Consider the following 17098-nt stretch of genomic DNA (forward strand, 5'->3'; position numbering starts at 1 on the left):
TCCATTGTTTTCTAAACAGAAGGAAATTGATTGTCTGATATGTATTTTGGTGTTAACGTTTCAGTCAGCAGATTCTTATTAATTTATTTTGTAGTTATTCATATGGGAAAACAAAAAATAATAATAATAAAAAATAAATTAATTAATAATAGAAAATAAATAAATAAATAAATAAATAAAAAGAAGAAAACAGGCCAGTTAATTAATTGTCTTTTTAGATGGGCAAAGCTGGCTATTTATTTCAGTAGAAAGAAAAAAATGGAAGAAATTTCAAGCTGTGAGAATATTCAAGTGTTTGGTAAAAGCGAGGATAAAGATGGAATAGAAATACTTTGTTAAAAATGAAGGGAAGGATGTGGAAACATTTACAAGTGTCTGGGATATTAATGCTGCTAATTTCTCATGAAAGACTGGAGAAATAATCTTCGGAGACAAATTTGTATAGAGATGTGGAAAGAATGTAATGAACTTGTATGAAAGAAAATGGTTTCATATAAAGTAAATCAAAAAATCTCTCTCTCTCTCTCTCTCTCTCTCTCTCTCTTATCTTTGCTAGTTTGTATGCATGAAGCCGAATAGTATTGTTTTGGCCTTGAAAAGAATTGGATCTCGACTTGTTCTCACTATCGTCTGGACTTCGTCTGTGATCTCGGGATGTGCAAATACACGGCTCTGTCTTACTTATTTCATTACAAATAAAGAAATAAACAAAAACAAGGAGAAAATGATATCAGAAACATCACTTAGAGCATCAGCAGAACATCACCTCAGCCTTGAATGAGTGTTTAGTGGGGATTGATCAGATTAGCTGCATGTAACAATTCCAGTGGCAATTCCCAGTCCGTCCAGTCAAAGGGAGCCATCACCCTTTTTATGGATTTCCAAATGGCCATAGACAGCCTCCACAGGTTTGCCGTTGTAGTCAGGAGCCTGATTCAGAAGGGTGTAACTCTCACCAGTCAAGTTTGGCACTTTGCTTCTCCTTCACCAATTCCTTGTTCTGCTGGTTGAACAGTAGATGTTAGAATTATTTAGAAGAAATCTGGAGTTGAATAAAATCACCTCCACACCGGGTGTGGACTTCCATGCGTCCCTCCTCAAGCCTGCTCATGTTCCAACATTAGGATAGGAAAACGGCTACATAGCTTAGTTGATTGGGAAGGGTATGGCCCAGAAGAAAGATGCTGGGTGAACTCTGATGACATCCTGGACCCCTCCCTCACCAAATCACCCTAATTGCCCAGCAGTCAGACCCCGGGGACAACCCTGTCTGGTAGTGTTCCTAGGAGGAGGGACTCTGTAAGAATTCCAGCGGCAATTCCCCCTCTGCCATCACCAGAGTTCAAGTCAAGTCAAGAAGCTTTTATCGTCATTTCAACCACATATAGCTGATGCAGTCCACAGTGAAACGAGACAAGGTTTCTCCAGGACCCTGGTGCTACATAAAACCAATATACCAACATACAGCTACAGAACAGTAACAACAACACTGAGCTAAGGACAGAAAGTTTGTCCTAGCTACATAAAGTGCAACATGTGCAACCTGGTGCAAACAGTATAAGACAGAAGAAAATACAAAAACAAGCAGAAAGTTTTGAGTGACTTCTAGGTTAAGGACACTTCTGGGTTTTTAAACCATGCTCACGCCAGCCTCGGCGCAAAATATTGTGATTACATTGCTTACTAAGCTATTTCATTGCTCCATTGATTGATTAATTCTATTGTGTACTGACCTCCTTTTGTGTATTTTTTCAACCTACCTGTTTTTGCCTCATGTTTTTTGGATCTGATTGCATCATGGACTTTTGAACTTTGTGCCTATGTGTCCTCTTGACCTGTTTTTTGGATTTATGTTCTGGACTTGTTTGTTGTTGTTCTAATAAAACCGCATATGGATTCCACACCGTCTGTATCCACCGTCTCTACATTCCACTGCAGTAGACTGAAGGCCACAGCAGATTGGATGTAGGGTTTAGTTTCTGCTAAAGTGCTGGAGTTCAGGAGCTGTGAGAGTTTCTCCCTGAGCATGAGGTCAACATGAAGTCTGTTGTTATTAAACTCCACCATACAAACTTCAGACCATGAGACTTAAAAGCTCTGGGTTTTGTCACTGAGAGTTTTTGGGGTCGAGTCACGGTGGAGTCTCACACAGACAGTAATATGAGTTCATTCTGCTATGAGATGTGAGATCTGATAGTGACGGAGCCCCAGAGAGGCCTATTAATAAACAGAGCGCTCGAGAAAAAAAAAAGATTGTTCTTAAACATGGATCACACAAACATCTGCCGATCAGAATACCTGAAAAGCTGGAGAGAAAAATAAAAAAAATTGTATTATTTTCAATTCAATTCAATTTATTCATTGTATAGCACTTTTAACAATGGACATTGTCTCAAAGCAGCTTTACAGAAGTATAAAGACAGAAAAAAATGATAAAGTTTAAAGTTAAGTTACACTGCGTGATAGTCTCAGAGTGGTTCTATCCACAGCAGTGTCCTGGGTCATGGGCTGACCACTCAGATCTATCCCCCAAGTGACAAAACTCCAACCAGGGGTAGAGCATCTAGATCTAGATCAGACAGGATTAATTTCTGCTTTTCTGTGACCCAGGATGGAAATAGATGTAACTAGGGGTTGGTGGGTTGGTGATGAACTCGACTGCCAGGGTTGTGGGCTTGATTCCTGCCTCTGCTATATGTGTATCTCAGTATCTCAGGGGTTTCCTCCAGTTTTCTCACCCAGTCCAAAGGCTGATTGGCATCTTGAAACTGTCAGACATGTCCTGGCAACCTGTCCAGGATGTACCCTGCCTTCTGCATCAAGCATCCTGGGATTGACCCCAGGTTCCCTGTGACCCACTAGGATAATCGGTGTAGAGGATGGATGGATGCATCTCTGACTTTGAGGCAGTGGTAGCTCAAGAGGTTAAGGCTCTGGGTTGTTGATTGGAAGATCAGGCCCCAGCACTGCCAAGCTGCCACTGTTAGGCAGTTGCTTTCTGATCCAGGGTCACAGCTTCATAGCTGCCCTTGTGTTCTGACCCCAACTTCCTCAGGTGGGATTTGTGAAGAAAAGCTTCTTCTTCTTTTCTAAGAGACTGAAAAGGATTCCAATGGACCTAAGAATGAAGAAACCTTCAGATGAGCCACAATCTCCACTTCTTTCTTCGAAACTTCTTCATCACGTGTAATCTAATCATATTCAGTAGAGCTGGTAAATAACTGGACACATGAGCAGAACCCAAGATCAGCATTAACCTTCGCTTCACCTCTACATGAAGAGAGCGATGCAGCGGCACTTTAGTCCACTTTAATCCTTTAAGGCTCAACCTCAACAGTTCTTTTTCTTCCTCATTCCTATTTTCCGTGTTGAATTTTTGCCTCATCATGAGCGTTTTGTTTGGATATGAAACATGTAACACGCTCAGCTTAATTGTTAAGTTAGTTACTGCTACAAAGCCTCGTGATTGCTTCTGAGTCTGTCAGGATTCCAATCAGCCTGTATCACCGAGCGCTCCGTAATTAGCATTCCGAGTCGAATGGGATGTGACGGAGCAGGAACACTCGGCAGTGCACTTTGAGCGCACGGCTCTACACTGAAGTGACTCTCTAATGTACGCTCTCGGCTAATTAAACCTCCGCCTGCTTCCTGTGTGTTTAATAGATAAAGAAAGCCTTAATTAAATAAGTTATTAAAGTAAATCATTTCAGCGCTCTCCTGTCCGCTCTTCTGAGCAATGTAGCTGACGACGACGGTCAAACACGCTCATCTCTCTCTCTCTCTCTCTCTCTCTCTCTCACACACACACACAGGAAGGTTTTCCTGCTGATAAACTGCCTCGTGATCACCATCGCATTTTAATTACACGTCCCCCTAATCAGCCTCCGAATCAGATCACAACACTGATCCTTATTTCTCTCACCTGCTACTTACTGTGTGTGTGTGTCTGTGTGTTTGTGACCACAGCCTGTGTTTGGTAGGTCTGAGAGAGAGAGAGAGAGAGAGAGATGAAATTTGTTTGCTCTTTGTATGCTCTTTTCGAAGGTTCTTGTAGTCACTGTTGTATTTTACCACTGAAGACACACACACACACACAACCTTTCCTGTTGTCGCTGTCTTGTTCCCTTTGAGACAGGGAAACTGTTTTGTGTGAATGTGTCTGCCCTCACTGCTCCTGTGTGTGTGTGTGTGTGTGAGAGAGAGAGAGAGAGAGTGTGTGTGTGTGTGTGTGTAAGAGAACACATGAATGTTTAATAAGAGATATTTGGTGTCCCAGAAACTGTGTGAGATGACAGGAGTGTGTGGTCATTTTCTCATGTAATTATCCCTCCATACATGCCTTCCTTCCTTTTTCTCTCCTTTGCACCCTTCATTCACCCATCCATCCATCCATCCATCCATCCCTTCCTCCATCTATCCATTCCTTCCTTCCTTCCTTCCTTCCTTCCTTCCCTTTTCTCTCCTTTCCACCCACCATCCATCCATCCATCCATCCTTTCCTCTATCTATCCATTCCTTCCTTCCTTCCTTCCTTCCTTCCTTCCTTCCTTCCTTCCTTCCTTTTTCTCTCCTTTGCACCATCCATCCATCCATCCATCCCTTCCTCTATCTATCCATTCCTTCCTTCCCTCCTTCCTTTTTCTCTCTCTCTGTCCCTCCCGCTCCATCCATCCATCCACTTACTCATCTACCCATTCATTCATCAACTCATCCACCCATCCATCTGTTGGATTTTGCTGGAGTGTCACCCTCTCTCAGTCAGTGGTGTGTATCAGCAGTGTTGAACAGTGTGATGTTACAGAAAGATTAAACAGATGTTTCTCAGCTGTAAATGTGGATGGTTCTGGAGATGTTTGGAGTGAGAGGAGAGCTGAGTGAACCTATGACCTGACTGGAGGCTCAGTCTCTCACTGCTGATGTGTACAGAGTGTGTAGAGTGTTTATGGGTTTAAGACATTAACACCGATTACATTCAGAATATTACAGTAATGAATAAAGCCTCACGTCTCATTAACATGTGCACACACCGACGTTTACTGCACTTCAGTCTGTCAGCTTGTTAGAAATGCGGCTGTATTTTTTCTGTCCTTGTAATGACTCGATGTCTGTGTCTGTGTGTGTGTTTCAGGCTGTCTCTTTGAGGATGATCTATGTGAGCCACATGAGGTTTGCATCAATAGTAAGTACAAATTTATATCTTTTTACCACAGTGCTGTTGGATTCTGGCTTCTGATTGGTCAGAAGGTGTTGATTAGTTTTCTAAAACAAACAGAGGCCATGCCTCCTTCACTGAGATTGACACACACAAAGGCCACACCTTCTTCATTGAGACTGACACACACACACACACAGAGGCCACGCCTCTTTCACTGAGACTGACATACACGAAGGCCACACCTCCTTCACAGTGACTGACACACACACAGGCCACGCCTCCTTCACTGACACACACACAGAGGCCACACCTCCTTCACTTTTATTTACTCACTTCTTGAGTTTAAATTTAGAAGTAGTTTGTTGACTCTGTGTTTTTCACTTGTTCTCTTGTGTTAGGCGGTGAGTCAGTGGCTCTCAGGCAGTTAATTGATCATTTTTGTGCGGTTTCTCGGAGCAGAGTCGTGCTCCCTGATTTCCCCAGCGTTCTGCTGCAGTGCTGATTTACGCCGGGAAAAGAAAAAAAAAAGAAAAAAAAAAAAACACAATAAGAGGCACGGTAAATCGTTCAGCTTAATTAAAGGAGTGCAGTGAGGAGTGGAGGCCCGAGCGCTCTGGGAGTTTCTTCAACAGAGAAATAATATGCAGACCCACGCTCGGGGAGTTGGACAGCTTCCTCTCTGCTTGTCCCTGCCATCCCGCTGCGCTTTATCAGTTGTTTTAAGAATGAATAGGAGTGATGTGTTTTGTCAGTCTCTGAGGTGCTCCATTTGGGCTTCCTGCCAACGCTAGGCTTTGTTTAGTGAACAGATAATACAACAGAAAGAGCGCAGAGGGAGACTGAGTGAGATTAGATGCTAATTGCCAGGCCCATCCATCTTTCCGACTGCTGCTTATTTATATATTTCATTATTAGTTTATTTATTTATTAGATGTGGGATGAATAAATATTTCCAAAATACCTTATCTGGTCTAACTCTACTTCTAGAAAACGACATACTAACTGAGATCAGCTTCTGAGATTAAAAATGTTCAATTTTAACAAATACCCCTTGACTACAGACTGGTTTCACCATGTTTTCTGACTGACACGCCCCCAACTCGGAAACTCAAAGCAAATCTGGAGTTCCATACTCATAATTATGACTTTGTTGTGGCATTCAACTTGTATATATGGCCTTACTGACACAACTTGAATGCACTATAAAGTCTTTATGTGGCTGTATGTGAAAATCCCAGGAGAGCCTCAGTTTCTGAAACACCCTGGACCTATCACAAACAACCAAACCACTAAGTTCACATTTATTCCACATGCCATGTGACTGATGTGAACTTCATCTGAAGCTCTTGAACTGTATCTGCATGATTGATTAGATTGTTCATGCTGCTAATTGATTGGCTGATAGAACTGCATCAGGTTTACAGGTGTTCCTAATCAATCGGCCAGCGAGTCTATATAAAAGTTATGCAAAGTCGGATCTTTTGCAAGTCTAAGAACATGGTACTGCTTACACCAGCCAACTTACCTTCTGCATACCGTTAGCTAATGCTCAAGAAATGATCAGTAAATAGTGGTTGTTATGGTAACAGTAAATAAAAACAATGATGCAAATCAATACTACGATACTGAAATGTTACATTTGCATGAATCTTGAAGATTTATTAAATACGATTATGCGCAACTTCCTGTGTAAATGATCAAAACAATGAAAAAGGAGCAATTGTGGTCATTCTAAAAATATCTACTGGGGTGAAATCACTGGTGAAGTATTTACCCAGAAGCTGTGGATCAAATCCTGGGGTTCAGACCGTGAGAAATCTAGTTTGGAGTGTTTTGTTAGCGTCTGCTTTAATCAGACTGCACGGTGCTGGACGTCGCTCTGATTTAACCACGCTTCCTGTGCTGCTGGAGGACTGGTGGAGATCAATAGCCTTACAGAGTGTGTGGGTGTAAAATACACGTTAAACTTAGCAGAGAGCAGGATGAAGAGTGAGCTGAGAGCGGTTTTGAAACATACTGTGGGTTGTGCATGGGTTTGAACGACTTAAGTGAATGCAACGGCAAATCTGATGTAAATGATGTACCAGGCAGACGAAACATAGCCAACTCCCATCTGGGCAACACCTAAAGCAAGCTCTATTGACAAACAGAAGCAAAATTGTTATCATCCCTGTGCTAATGTTAATGAACGCTAATCAGCACAGTTGATCTACATTAAACCACGCCCACAAAGCTCCATAAAATGTAAACAGATGATGACTAATTAGGGCTAAATAGTTAAAAAGCACCTCCTGAATGTGTCCAAAAAAGCAGCTCAGACACTGCATCATGGCAGCTATCAGAGACACACACTAATGATTCCTTCTTTTATTGGGTGCCATTACTTTTGCCCTTGTTAAGTAGCCTTTATTTGTCACATATACATTACAGTGAAATTCTTTCTTGACATATCCCATCTTTGGTGGTTGGGGTCAGAGCGCAGGGTCAGCCATCATGCAGCACCCCTGGAGCAGGGTGGGTTGGGGGCCTTGCTCAAGGGCCCAACAGCAGCAACTTGGCAGTGCTGCGGCTTGAATCCCAATCTTCCGGTCAATGACCCAGAGCCTTAACCACTTGAGCTACCACTGCCCTTGTCTTAGTTGTCTTAGTCTGTGGATGTGTTTTAGATCACGTTCTTTCAACTCATTCATACCAGCAGGCTGTTTCACACAGTGGTCTTTAGATTCCTCACTTCCTGATGTAACAAATTAAAAAGGCTTATGCTTGACATTTCTGGCATTTGGAAGTTATCAGAACTTATCCAGAGCACCTTATTTATCTCATTTACACAACTGAGCAGTTGAGGGTTAAGGGCCTTGCTCTAGAGCTTAGTAGTGGCAATGCTGGGATTTGAACTCATAACCATCTAAGCAGTAATACATTAACCACTGACCCTCTACTGCCCTGCCAGTAGATGCTAGCAATATGGTGTTTGGTGGGGGTTTATTACTCATTTGAGGTTTTGAGGGAACATATACCATCTCAAATCTCAGGATCAAGGCATTTGCCTGCCTCATCTTTCTTGTATCTACACCTCTGCTGGTTAAATATCTGATATCCCGGATGTCCCGGTCTTCACTTTTAAAACCCTTTACAACCTCATCCCCTTTTTCCCTCTAGTCCTCATCTACTGGCTTACTAACTGTTCGACTTTCTGGTCTGAGTATGCTTCCACTTCACTGCTCCCAGAGTCCTCAAGACTTCCACTACATATCCAACAAATACATAGAAGCTTAGTAGTCATACCCCTGGGGTTGATTCCTGGGGTTGATTCCTGCTTCCACCCTGTGTGTGTGTGTGGAGCATGTTGTCCCTGTTAGACAAGTAGTCCGGGTTGTCCAAAGATATGCATGCCTCTCTAAATTGTTTATTCTGTGTGTTTATTGTGTGATTGTGTCCTGCGATGGGTTTGGCACCCTGTCCAGTGTCCCCCACCTTATGTCTCAAGCCCCCAGGAATAGGCACCAGGAGCCTTGCGACCCTGTGTACGATATGTGCTACAGAAAATGTATGGATAGATCATGCTGGTTAAAATGATTAGTAGACCTAGTTCCATCATTTTTATGCACGGTTGCATTAGTTTGAAAAGGATTTAGCAGGTTTCAACAGTATCCCCAGGCTCTGTGTTTAGTTTGACAAGCAAACAGGAATCATGCCAAGCAATCAAATATGTTTAATTCTCTGGAAGTGTGTGCCGGTATTGACAGCTGGCTGTGGATACAATCAGCGCCAGTCCAAACAGTTCAGGATTCATCGGGTCTGTGAGATGGTTATTGATTTTCTGTGGTGTGTGTACATCAGTGTGAGGGTTTTGTAGCTGAAACTGAGGCATGAAGCATTTTTATTCTGTAGAATTCTAATCATTTTCTTATTCCAGTGCAGCTTGTGTGTCAGGGAGGGTCAAAACAAATCAAGCTAAGAATGTGAAGAACGCTCCTGCCAAGTTAGCATCATAAAAGAAACTCGCTTTCAGTCAAAGGAAAGGTTGGAGACATGCAGTGCTACAAGAACAGGAAAAATGATCCACTCAGAATAACTGGCTAACAACTTTCTGCAAGAAGTTGCTCTTATTTGTGTAGCCTAAGTTTGTTTTTAATTTCTGCTGATAAATGCAACGTTAGCTCTAGTGCTAACTACGATGTGTAGCATGAAAAGGTCACAGCACATGAAGGATGGGACACAACACTGAAATGATTGAATGCAAAGCTAAACCCGTCCGATTGATGTATAGCAAACTGTCGAGGCTAAATGAGAGAAGATACTGTGGAGATTTGTAACTTCTCATATGATCCATATGAAAATGTAAGGAATAAATCATTAATTCTTTTGGGAAACTGAGAAAGAGTAAAATTCATTCTCACTAATACTCAGGTAAAGGATACATACAGCAAAATATTATGTAACTAGCAATGGCAGGTACACAAGGCTTTGACTACCTGAATGTTCCACAAAAGATTACTGCTAGCTAACTGAATGTACCACAGGAGGTTTCTGTCCATTCTAGAAAGTGCATATTTCTCAACTCATTTCTACAATCTTAGCCAAAAAAGGGCTAGCTAAATTTACCTCAAGAAATTACTGCTAACTACCAGAATGTTCCACAAGAGGTTACTGCTAGCTAGCTAAATGTACCACAGGAGATTACTGCTAGCTACCGGGATGCACCACAGTAGGTTACTGGTAACTAGCTGAATTTACCAAAGGAGTTTTCTGCTAGCTACCGGAATGTTCCACAGGAGATTACTACTAACTAGCTGAATTTACCACAGGAGTTTTCAGCTAGCTAGATGAATTTACCACAAAACATTACTGCTAGCTACCGAAATGTTCCACAGGAGGTTACTGACTGTGCTAGCTAGCGGAATGTATTAACTAGCTGAATATATCGCAGGATGATACTGCTAACAAAGCTATCTTAGCTAAATGACAAAATAATGAAAAATTGTCCACTAGAAAGTTCATGTTTCTCACCTCATTTCTTCAAACTTAACCAAAACCAGTTCTGAGTTGCTTTAGCTTTCATCACTATGCTGGTACAATGAATTCTGGGTCTTTTGATTCAACCTTGCTGGTAGGTTTCATGTTGCAACCTTGATATTTGTACAGATTCAGGAATTCTTGCAGATATTTTAGCAAGGTTTCATATTGATGTGTAAGAAATATTCTCTTCTTTTCACAAGGTTTTGTATTGGATTCCTTCACCCGCACTGTTACTTTTGATTGTTGGTTCTGTCGTGCAGGAATCTCAAAGGGCAGCACAAAGGCTAATCACGCTTCTTGCTAAACATTTCAGCTTTCCTTTATTGGTTCTGGTTCACTTCCTGGATGTTTAATTTGAGGTGTTCTGGAATGAACAATTCAGCTTGGAGACAACATGTTCCACACAAACCGACTCTATGTGCATTTGTATGTTTATTAAATACATTCCTAGTGCTTGTTGGTGCTATTGATTGACTCTTTGTCATACACTATTGTTTCTATGGTAACAGCCCACTCACTATGACTAATGAATGTGTGTATATTTATCAAAGCAATATACACCGATCAGGCATAACTTTATGACCACCTGCCTAATGTTGTATTGGTCCCCTTTTTGCTGGCGAAACAGTCCTGTAAGTTGCAAGGTGGGGCCCATGGAGGCCCAAAGGACACTTTTGATAGATACTGTCCACTGCAGACCATGAACCCCCCATGTTCTAGCCATCACAATTTGGCCCTTTGTCAAACTTGCTCAAATCCTTACGCTTTTAACACATCAACTTTGAGGACAAAATGTTCACTTGCTGCCTAATATATCCCACCCACTAACAGGTGCCATGATGATAATCAGTGTTATTCACTTCACCAGTCAGTGCTCAGAATGTTATGCGTGATCTGTGTTTTTACAGCGTAATCATTAATATGCCGATGATTTCTGTAAGAAGGTGTTTATGGAAGGAGTCTCAAGTGTTACAGTTTCTCTGTAATATGACAAGCTGCAAAGTATAAAAAAATTACAAATTGTCACATGACCACTCTTATGACTTAAACTTGAAGGATTCTTCTAACTCTTCACTTATTTTAGAAGCCCATATTTCAGCCTAAAGAGGGATTCAACATTCTCTCAAACTAAAATGCTAATATTAACTATACAGTATAGTCTTTCATTATGTGCTTTTACCAGATCCAGTAACTACCTTGAAGCATTTGACCTGTAAAGATGATTATTATGTTTCAAATGGTATTTCTTAAAACCTCTCCTTTCACATCAAGCGCTTCGATATAATGCTTCAGCGTCAATGTATAGATTCAGTGTAAGTGGTGCTACTGCTGGAGCGCTGGATGGAGGCGTGCCTCATACACAAGTCATTTTCGTCCACTTCATTCAAGCTCTATTGAGCTTTATTGACCACCTGTGCACTATTGACCTGACACTTTACATAAATCTCCCGTCTCATTATGAAGTGTTCCACATGACCGCAGAGCAAGAAAGAAACAGAAAGAATTATGTATGAGAGAAACAAAGAAGTGGAGGTATCAAGGTATGCTATGTTCAGTCATCACCGAACGCCAATGTTGTAATGATGGAAGCATAGCATTCTATTTGAATAGCTCTTTTTTGATGGGATGGATGGCAAGATAAGGAGATCTCTAATTGATTGAGTTATTTCATGTATAAATAGTTTAAACATTGTGATACTGAGAGGGACATTCTGCTTGGTGACAGTTTGGTAGCTTAAGTAGGTTCTTTTCTGAACTGGCTGACGTTTTTTAAATTGAATTAAATTCATATTCTGGACTAGATGTAAGTGGAAACTAACACCAACTATGTACATGTTTTACATTTTTATTTATTTGCTTTCAGCATCCTGGCTGCCCCCAGGGGCCACAGAGGCTGTACTCTCTGCAAACACCCAGTTACTAAACTGCTCATATTTTACCAACGTGGTGGAATTTGTTTTTAGTGCACTACTTCCTACAATCTTGGTACCCTGGTACCTTCTACCTTCACCCTGTACCCTGGTACTGTGTACTCAGCTACCCTGCACCTTGCAGCTTGGTATCTTGTACTCTGCACCTTTTACCCTGCTTCCTGGTACCTTGTATCCTGGTACCCTGTACCCTTCACCCTGCACGCTGTACATTGGTACTGTGTACTCAGCTACCCTGTTCCTTGCAGCCTGGTACCTTCTACTCTGCACCCTAATACCTTGTACTCCTGAGTACCTCACTCCCTGTCCCCTGCATCCTAGTAACTTGCACCATGTACCCTGCTCATTGTAGCCTGCACTCTGTATTCTGCACCAGGGGCATGGTATCTTAGTGTTTAAGGCATGGATTATTGATCAGAAGGTTGTGAGTTCAAATCCCAGGTCCACCAAGATGCCACTGTTGGGCCCCTGAGCAAGGCACTTAACCCTCATTTGCCCAGGTGTATAAAATGAGATAAATTGTAAGGTGCTCTGGAAGAGGGTGTCTGCCAAAAATGTAAATAATAATAGTGTACTCTGTTTTGGTATCTAGGTATTTAAACTTCCCCTAGTTGTCTGAACAGCTGAGTCACTGGCTGTCTTTAAATGCCATCCAAAGACATACCTCTTCTTGAGATACTTAATCAAGCACTTAAAAGCTTGTGTTACTGTATGTCCTCCCAACAGAGTTATTAGATTGATGGTATACTTAGTCAGTGACCTAGTGACCTAGTAACCCAATATCAGGATGTATTCATTGATAAAGCACTTCTGTAAGTCGTTCTGGACTCTGGAGTGTCCATCAAGGGCTTGATTACAGGAGTACTTCAGGAACTTAAAGAAACCCACAATGTAGACATTTAACACAGAAGTTAAAGGTGGAGAAACAAAGCTGACAAGGGTATAAGTGAGAGCCTGGTTACCTGTGAGATCTGGAACATCAGAGAGATCAAAAGCAAAAGATCCAAACTAATCCCCCAAACAAACACCTAGATTTAAAAGAAATCAGAATCTATAGGTGACGAAACACAAAGCACTACATGTAATCATAGTTGCACGAGGAACACAATGATGAGCAGAAAAACCAAGTGGAGATGAGGTAGAACAATAGAATGATGACCTAACCAGGAAGTGAAAAAAGTGTAAGTAGAGCAGTAACTAAAAGACTATGTGATTTTGACAAACTGTTCGGTATACAGCGACAGCAAAAATCAATATAGTACATCAGCAGCATACAGAAAGTCATGTAAAGTTCCAACTTTTTTAAATTTGAAGGAAATCTAAGCTTCTCACAGAATCTGTTTATGTCAAAATAACTGCAGTATGTCCTCTTGATTAAGCTTGACCCATCAGATATTCAACTTTTGCTGATTGTTTCCTTGTAGGAAGTCCACACCAAACAGGCTAATGGACAAACCCAAACATTTAGTGTAACACCAGACCAAGACAGGATGTCCAGCAAAGGTCATTGACCACATACCTGTTTAATCATCTTCAGTGACGCAAAACAAGGATTAGATCATAACAAATTCAGTCCCGTGATGTGATGAGTTGCTAAAAATAATTCTTTTTGCCTGTGATGGAGGTGTACTGATAATCAGCTACGTGATGTACTGCAGTATTCAACACACTGGGTAATTGAGAAATATACAATAGTTTAATAAAAAATGTTCCCGGTGTTCCACTTAGACTTTTGGACTTGTCAGTGTTTAAGATGCTTACAGAGCTCTTTTTATTCTTCTTTAACTTTTTTAATGAAGCTCACTCCTGATTTGAATAGTCAAACTGTCTATTATAAAAAAAAATCCCTGTGGCCCTTCAGAGCCAGAGCTGATTTAATAGCTCAGTGTGCATACAGAATTCTTAAACAAGCTTTGCCAAGAACATCTGAGAATGGACATGGTTATTTGAGTGGTCCAATTCAGTCTGCTCAGATTCATGTAGTGGCATTGTATCTCAAATTAGTCACCTGCTTGTTTCCAGGCACTAGCCTCCAAACAGCTAATGACCATCACCTCAGCAGGGTTATGACCACTGTGGACTTTAGTTTCCTTCAGACTACAATCACATCATATGATCCTCTCCTGCCTGCAAGTACTTGAATCTGGGGCAATCAAAATTTACAGGAAGGATGTTGTAACTCACATAATCACTCTTTTGTGATGCTCTGTGGTGAGCAGAAGAACATCTCAGAACATACAAAACATCAAGCAGTTAAGTTGTCTTTATTTGTCACATGTACCTTACTGCACAGTGAAATTCTTCCTTCACCTATCCCATCCTTGGGGATTGGGGTCAGAGTGCAGGGTCAGCCAAGATGCAGCATACCTGAAGCAGGGTGGGTTGGGGGTCTTGCTCAAGGGCCCAATAGTAGCAGCTTGGCAATGCTGAGCCTTGAACCCTGATCTTCTGGTCAATGACCCAGAGGCTTAATCACTTGAGCTACCACAAGCAGTAAACAGGATGGACAGATTCACAGCTCTGTCTCAGGCTTCAGCACTTTGTAAACTCATCCTAGGTGAGCCTCTTAGTGGATTCAGTGTGAGAGCATGTCCTGATGATGAGGAGGGTGAAGAAGCTCAGACGACTCGCTCTGTCCGGTCTCTGAGTGTTTTGGAGTGTCTGAGATAAACATATTGCTCGACGGACAGCATTTGTATTGTGCATCACGTCAGTGTGCAGATCATTATCGTTGTGAGAAACGCTCGATCTCTCTACGCCACTGTCGTAATCATCCCAAAAAGCAATTACAGAAATGTCGGACTTGTCTCTGATGAAAATAAGCAGTGTAGAACTGAGCAGCCGAGACAGCTGGAACATTTCTGTAATGGGTTTTTTGCCACTCTGGCTTGTTCAGTGTCCACTAATCACTGTGATGATAATCGAGTGCATAGCGTTATGTGAAATAATAAAGCTGTAACGATCGCAGTAATATATGACGATAATGAAAAGAGCACTATAGAAAGTAATGAACTGAAACATGCCGAGAACGAATCTTGTTTATCACGTTATAAAAGGACACGAAATTAAACGTTAGCGTATTTATTAATACTGTTGACCAAAGCAATGTCCTTGCAAATTGATAACGACTTAACAACTAGAGTTAGAAAAAGTTCAGGTTAGTGTTTATATTGTGTAGTGTTTTGTGTGATCAAATCTACGTTGTAAAGATTTTACACAAGATCTAAGCTAAAATGTTTAGCTTAAATGACCACAGGGGTGATATTAAATCCAAGTAAATATCCAAACAAACTTGGCTTGATGGGCTAGGCTAGGCTAAGCTAAGCTGATAACAAGTGAGAGAAGGTGAAACAGGAAGTAGATTAAATGCTAATAAGCAGCTAAGGCTCTGGCTACTGGTAAAAGGGATGTAGTAGCATAGTGGTTAAGGTGTTGGACTATATATCGGAAGATTGCAAGTTCCACCAAGGGCCACTGCTGTTCCCCTGAGCAAGGCCCTTAATCCTTAGTTGTATAAAATGACATGAATTGTAAGTTGCTCTTGATAAGGGCATCTGCCAAATGCCAGAAATCTACATCTAAGTAGCATAAAATGCTATACAAGGCTAAGCTAAGAGCAAGTGGGTGAATGAAAATACCTTCAAAAGTTCCACATTTTTCTTTTTCTCTTCCATGATGCCGCTCTGTCTCTTTATCCCGGAACTGACAGAAGTAATATTACAGCACAAATCAGGCTGGATTTCTCCCGATGCCGGCTGGTATTAGCGGAGCTACATGGAGCTGCAGAGATGTGATGACGAGAGAGCTGTAACCGGGACAGATTATTCTTATCAGTGTCAGCAGTGTGAGGGATTATTGCTAGCGTAATTCCATTTTATTACCTAGAGCTCCTATGCAGCTCCAGTTACAATAAAACAGTGCTTTAGAGTCAGGCCACCAAAGAATAGATCATTTTACTTCCTTAAAAAACTCTTCTTGATGGATGATTGCTTTAAACCAATTTTGAAGGTTTAATACAGCAGTGAAGAATTAGTCCGAAATTCATCTTCTTTAAGTGTTGTATCCTGATCCGCATGAGGGAGGAGTCTGAATCTATCCCAGGAACACTGGAGCCACAGGAACACTGGAACCCATGAACACTGGAGCCACAGGAACACTGGAACCCAGGAACACTGGTGCCACAGAAACACTGGAGCCCTGGGAAACACTTGGAAAACTAGAACACCCAACTTGAACCCTAGGAACACTGGAACCACAGAAACAATTGAACCCTTAGAACACTGGAACCATAGTAACACTGGAACCCCAGAAACACTGGAACACTGGAACCTCAGAAACATTGGAACCTCAGTAACACTGAAATCCTAATAATACTGGAACCCCAGGAACACTGGAATAACATGTACACTGGAACCATGGAAACAGTGGAACCCCATTAACAATGGAACCCCAAGAACACTGGATCCCTATTAATACTGGAACCCCATATTCACTGGAACCATGGAAACACTGGAACCCCAGAACCACTGGAACCCAGGAACATTGGAACCTCATAAACACTGTAAGCCTATTAATTCTGGAACCCCAAGAACACTGGAACCCTATTAATACTGGAACCCCATGTACACTGGATCCATGGAAACACTGGAACTCAATTAACATTAGAATTCTAATAACACTGGAACCACTGGAACACTGAAACCCTATTAATACTGGAACCCCATTAACACTGAAATCCCAGAAACACTGGAACCCCAGAAACACTGGAATTCCATTTAACACTGCCTAATCCATCAGACACACTTATATTCACTTACACTTCTCATGTAAGTATTTTTTTTTTACACAGAGACAATGAGACAAAGCAACACAGGTGAGCACAACCAAGGGAGGAAATGGAGCAAACAACAGGAGAAGAAGTTTAAACAATGTGTAAGAACTCCCTCTGGTGGTCCGGGGAGGAATTATCCGTGATGGCCATGACATGAGGGGA

At 41.5% G+C, this 17098-nt stretch overlaps 1 protein-coding gene across 2 annotated transcripts in view; it reads left to right on the forward strand.

The window, feature by feature from the left end:
• The window catches only part of ptprn2 (protein tyrosine phosphatase receptor type N2), a 219173-nt gene that overhangs the window by 20637 nt on the left and 181438 nt on the right, over positions 1–17098 (forward strand). For both annotated transcript variants that reach the window (XR_009205012.1, XM_058395448.1), the window contains exon 2: positions 5129–5179. Coding sequence is in view for 1 of the 2 variants with exons in the window: in XM_058395448.1 (XP_058251431.1) it covers positions 5129–5179 (51 nt within the window). In the remaining variant the exon portion in view is untranslated. The remainder of the gene's footprint in view (positions 1–5128; positions 5180–17098) is intronic.

The sequence above is a fragment of the Hemibagrus wyckioides genome, linkage group LG07 (assembly GCF_019097595.1).
Source record: "Hemibagrus wyckioides isolate EC202008001 linkage group LG07, SWU_Hwy_1.0, whole genome shotgun sequence".
Lineage (NCBI taxonomy): Eukaryota > Metazoa > Chordata > Actinopteri > Siluriformes > Bagridae > Hemibagrus > Hemibagrus wyckioides.